The sequence below is a fragment of the Physeter macrocephalus genome, chromosome 3, assembly GCF_002837175.3.
Source record: "Physeter macrocephalus isolate SW-GA chromosome 3, ASM283717v5, whole genome shotgun sequence".
NCBI lineage: Eukaryota > Metazoa > Chordata > Mammalia > Artiodactyla > Physeteridae > Physeter > Physeter macrocephalus.
In genome coordinates this window covers 11,455,419-11,461,188 of record NC_041216.1, presented here as the reverse complement: position 1 = coordinate 11,461,188, position 5,770 = coordinate 11,455,419, and the positions used below count along the sequence as shown (strand labels likewise).

Genomic DNA, 5,770 nt, shown 5'->3' with positions numbered 1-5,770 from the left:
CATGCATCACACTAATGCTGCCTCCTAGGGTCATTGGACGGCTTCATCGGGGCCCTCAGTGCCACCCTCAGGAGTAGTTTCTCAACTCTCCCTGCAAAAAAGGGTCTGAACCAGCCCGAGTCTCACTGCCTCACCCTGACAGGCGGGTCAGCTGCCGGCACCTGACCCAGCAGGGCCAGCGTCAAGGTCACAGCCCCTGCTCGGGGGTGTGACATGGATGTCTGGTCCCTGCCCATCCCAGCTGAGGCCTCTTCACCGCCTGCCTTACACTCCATCCAAGGGTTTATGGAAGAAACATGCGTCTTATTGCTAATTGGGAAATCTGGTCCTTTCACCTCCTTACATAAAACCCTTCCACAGCGCAGATGAAGCCCCCTGCCCAATCTGGTCTTGGACCTCCTTGCTGCTCCTGGCTGCTCCCTGCCACATACAGCTGCATGCAGACCCTCGGAGGACCACATGCGTTCCTGCCTCAGGGCCCTTGCACGTGCTGCTCCCTCCACTTGACGTGCTCTTCTCCACCACCCCCTCCCTTCACCTTCCTCTTAAACCAGCTTCAGATCCATGCTTAGGTCCACCTTCCAGGATGCCTCCCTACCTCTGCACGGCTTGATTACTGTCTGTTACAAGCCCCTGCAGCACACCCTTGATCAAACAAACTTTCACATATTGGGGTTTGGGGAAGTCATTCTGGCTTATCCAATATTGTACATCTGCTTTAATTATTAAAGAAAAGGCCATGTTGACCAGAAGTAAAGGATGTCCATGTGAAAAGTACAGATCAAATGCCCCTCTTCCTGGGACCCCAGTGCCGGTCCTCCTTCGATGTTAAGACTCCTTCCCCAGATGCCAAGGCCACGCTGACTCGCTGTGGACGTGCAGGTCTGTTTTTTTGAAACCGGGAAGGAATGTATCCCCGACTTGTTTAATGTTCTTTGTTCTAATAAGATATAAAACTGTGCTGAAAATCATGCTTCTCCAGAGCACTTCCACAGAGTAATCTGAGAGGCTGTCTTCCGGGCTATAGTCCTCAGTTTGGGTCAAATAAAACTCGTTTCTCTTCTTATTATGGATTGTTTATTGATTATTTTTGTCGACACCCTAATTCCTCCATCCTGTTATCACAGCCGGGCTCTCACTGCAACTTTCTATCCAATGTCTGTCTGCCCCACCAGACTAAGCATTTTGTCCCTAGTGCCTGGTGTATGTTTTGGCCTTTGGGGATGCTTCATCAACGTGGAAGGAAGGAAAGAAGATAGGGAAGGAGGGAGGAATCCGACCAGAACTGTCCCTGGAGCCTCACAGCCTGACTCACGGCTCCCTTCCCTGCCCCCAGCCACGTGCCCCTCTTCAGCTCCCTCCCCACACACCTCACTTTCCAGATTTCCCCTACGGATCCAGCCCTCCTGCTCCCTGCAAATCCCCCTCCGCTGTCTCCTCCAGGGAGCCCTGTGCGGCTGGCCACACTCACGCCAAGCCCTCTGTCTGTCTAGGTGATGACCTCTGCGAGGAGATTGCTGTTGCCATTTTACTGCTGAGGAAGCTGAGGTCAGAGGGTGAAGGAGTTTGTTCAAGGCAAGGGGGCCGTAGGGGACTCATACCAGGGCTGTGTGACTCCAAAGACGAGGCTGCTCACCCCTCTGCTATCACCTCCCTGTGGGAAATTTCCTGGAAACTCGAGGCCCGATGCTTGGTCTCTGCCAGGCCAGACAGGTGCCCCCGGGCACTTGGCTAGCTTTGTTTCTTTGACTTCATCAAAGAAGTGTCGACAGCTTTTGATCTTTGAGGGCACACCACACACTTCTTTGGAGATTTCTCCTCATTTACTCCTTGTTTCTCCATCATCTCTCCATTTAACAGATGAAGAACTAAGGCCAGCAGGGAGGTGGAATGACTTTCCCAGGCTCACAGATAAAGGAATATGTGAGGCTGGAATGTTAGCCCATGAACACAGGGACCTCGGTCTATTTTGTTCTCTCCTCTATCTCTAGTGCCCAGAAGAGGGCCTGGCATTGGTGCAGTACAAACGTTTGCCATGTGACCATGTGATGGAGCTGGCTGCTGTCCCCAGAAGTCTGCAGGCTTGTATACCCTTCCCGCCTTGCCTCCTGAGCCCTGGCACTCAAGCTGGCGCTTCTCGAAGCACAGGGAAGGCTGTCCTCATCTTGGCCTCCTGGAGGGGCCAGGGGATGGGCACCTGTTACCATGACACAGGGCGGCCGAGCTCCCTGCTGAGGAGCAGATGGCTTACAGGGAGCTGCGGTGCGCCCTCTGGGGTGGCCTCCCAGCAGGTACCAGGTGCCCCAGGTGGTACAGCCACTGGACGCCAGGTGGCTGCAGTATCTTGAGGGACGCCAGTACCAGATGGGAGCAAAGGAGGTGTTGAGGAACTGACAGGTGTGGATGTGTCCCTGAGGCCAGGAAACCATCCCCCACATGGCACCAGTGATGCCAGCTCCACACTGGATGCAAAGTGTGGGTGAGCGCTGTGCTGAGTGCTTCCCATTCGCTCCTCAGTCACCCCCTGCAACCCCCCTTGGGGCGGGGCCAGTAGTTCTTTTCCAGGCATGCAGCCTGCGGGACTCAGGTGAAAGGCCCTGCCAAGTTATCAGGCAGCTGAGGAGCTAGAAGCCAGGATGCTCCAGCCACTTCCCAGAATTGAAAGCTGAGGACCAGGACACCAAGCCCACACATGGGTGGGAGGAAACACAGATGAGGGGACAGCCAAGTCAGTGCTTTTGCATTGCCTGAAACAGAAACTGACTTGACCGTGTTTAACGTTGCTGAGGTTTCCTGGGTGTCTCATGCATGGCCAGGCAGGGAGTGTAGCCAGGCCCAAGGGGACCAGGGAATGACCCCAGGTGGTAGATTAAAGATGGCCACAAATTCCTTGTCACTCTCCCCTCATGGAGGAGAGGTGAAGTTTATCTCCCACCCCTTGAATCTGAGCTGGGCTATAACTGCTTTGACCAACAAAATATGGTGAAAGACATGCAGCGCCCATTTGGGGCCTCAGAAGCTTCTGGAAGCCCTGAGCTGCCATGTAAGAAGTCCAGTTCCCCTGCTGGAGACCCCCGCATGGAGAAAGTAAGGCCCTGAGACTACATGGAGAGACAGAGACAGAGGCAGAGTCAGGGACCCAGTCTGGCTAGTGTCCTCGCCAAGGCAGCACTCATGTGAGCGGGACACCCTCCAGCCCGCTTGGGACCCAGACCACGGCAGCCCCAGCCAACACCAGGCAGAGCACAAGAAGCAGCCGCCCGAGCCCAGTCAACCATAGAATCGCACAATAACACGTGGCTGTTTCAAGCCACTAAGTTTTGGGGTGCTTTGTTACACAGCAGTGTCACTGAAACAGCCTTGGACTAGAAAGCCATCAGCACATCTGGAAGAAGAGAGAGACCTCCCAGCTCCAGCACCAGCAGCCAGGTACCTAGGGGCCCTCAGGTCCAAATTCCCAGAAGAGAGACACTGATTGGCCCAACTTCGGTCATGTGACCCCCTTTAACCAATCAGCTGAGTCCAGGAGGCAGGGTTACCCTGCACCCACATGGCCCTGGTACCCCTCCCCCATGGAGAGGTAGGGTGGGGTAGGGGGCCTGTAGTGGGGATAATCTCAGAAGACAGGAAGTGCGGGCTGAGCAATTGCCACAGGGGCTGCGACAAGGTGCCTCTTTGGACAGCAGAAAAACCCCTCATCCAGGGCCTGGCACAGAGAAAGGGCTGGGTGAAAGCTATGCACGGTTGTGTGACTTTTACGTTGCTCTTATGAGGTTGTGCTGTTTTACCAACTTCCAGGTTGGCTCCTGGGTGTTGCTGGTGGTGTTATTCTACCTCCTTGAACTGCCTCTAAGGAAGATCTTTCAGGATGGTCTGAGCTTCTTATAAAAGCCTTTTACGTGCTCTCAAGTGTGAATCTAGTTCTTACGCTAAAAATGCTCCATTAAACCAGAATGGGTTCCGAAAATCAGCCAAGCTCCCCCTCTGGGAGGCGCGGGATTGAGACTCCAGAGGGGCCTGGGACAGGGTCAGGGGGACATGGGGATCAAAGACTTTCTTTGCGCTGTCCCTGAGGCAGGGGCTGCAGCTGTCTGTGTTGGGGGTGGGACCGAGGCTGCTGATGCACCAGGAAGCAACAGAGGAGACTCCAAGGGGGTGAGGGGCCGGGCAGGGGGCGATGGGCCAGCCCAGGCTCCTCACCAACCTCACCGTGCATGCACACACGCGCTTACCCCAGGGCTCCTGGTACAATCCAAACCGTCTCTCTCTTCCTCCAGCTGGGTTGAGGGTGACAGGGTGCCCTGCTCAACTGAAGTCCCTTAAGAAATGGGAGAGCATCTCTCCCATAGGCCACCATCTCCCCACCGCCTGACACAGGGCACGTGCTCTGTGTTTGCTGTCTACATGAATGAATGAATGAATGAATGGTGGATGGCCCTATCTGGTGCCTTTTTCTTTTGATGTCTCACAGTCCTGGATTCAAGCCCTGTCTCTCCAACTGACTCACTGCCGAGCAAGTCATCTTATCACTCAGGAACTCCGCTTTCCCATCTGTAAAATGGGGACAACTCAAGTCTGTTCTGGGTAAGGTTGCTGGGAGGATGAAATGAGACCTCATCAAGGAATTTGTAACTGAAAAGGCAGAACAAACGTGAGCTCCCCAAATAACCACACTGCCACTGGCCCCATTCGGTGCTTAAGTTAAGTCACATTTAATGGTTTTTTGAAGGGGAATAGAGAAATCAGAAAAGAGATTACAGCACTCTCAGTCAAGAAAGGGTGAACTAAAAAATATGGGAATATATTAAGCTTTTGATTAAAAAAATGCAAACGCAGTTCCTCCCACACTCACCCCTGTGTTCTCACTCATGCTCTCAGACACACACCCAGCCTCAGGCGCGCACACACACACACTCACACACACACTCCCAAACATGCACACACTCCCTGCACACACACTCAAACACGCACTCCCCCCAGGCTCGCAGGGTGGGAGAGGAAGAGACCCGGTGCCGCCCCAGGGCCCCACCCTCCCCAAGCCCCCCTCGCTGAAATGGCAAAGCTAGACTAAACTCAGGCTCTAGGGGACACACACTGGGCTCTGTGAGCTGCACTGGGGGCAGGGAGATGGAGAGGTCGTGGGGGACAGGTAGCCTTAGACGATTCTGTTCTCCAGGATGGCCAGCCGCTTACTCACAGCTTCCAGTGGACTGGGAGTTAAGGAGATGTGCAGGTTGGCCAGAGCAGAGCAGTGACGGGGTGGCACCTGCACTCAGGGCTCCCCTTCCAGGACTTTCTCTCACTTCCCCCTCATAGCGTGTGTTCTCCCCAATGTCAAAACTTATCCATCCACATCCCTCAGAATGGTGCTTTCCAAAAACAAGCAAGCAGTTACAGAGAGCCCGGAAAGCACAGCCCTGTCCAGTTGCAGGTTTAGGCCTGCTGGGTCCCCACCTAGTCCTGCCGGAGCCAGGGGAGCTGTGAGGGGTCCAGCCCCATCTGCGTGGAGACTGGTGGGTAGTCATGACACCGAGAGCTTGAGCAATGGAAGTCCGTGGGCACCATGTTTTCCTGAGCGTGTCCAGGACTCTGTGTGTGTCCAGTCTAGAGCTTGGTTCCTGCCTTTGCTTTGGCAGGGTATCAAAGCCGGAGCCAGCCTACCTGGCCAGGATCCAGCCCGTCTTCAGCAGGAGGCAGGCAAGGAGGAGCCTGCCCCGATCACACCACACAAGGGGCACGGCTTTCTACTCTCCCCACAGGGCTCTCCCCT

General features: G+C 54.8%; 1 protein-coding gene across 1 annotated transcript in view; it reads right to left on the bottom strand.

The window, feature by feature from the left end:
• Positions 1–5,155: 5,155 nt before the first annotated feature.
• The window catches only part of MATN1 (matrilin 1), an 8,171-nt gene continuing 7,556 nt past the window's right edge, over positions 5,156–5,770 (bottom strand). The window contains exon 8 of the mRNA XM_007128488.2: positions 5,156–5,205. Within this exon, the coding sequence (XP_007128550.1) occupies positions 5,156–5,205 (50 nt within the window). The remainder of the gene's footprint in view (positions 5,206–5,770) is intronic.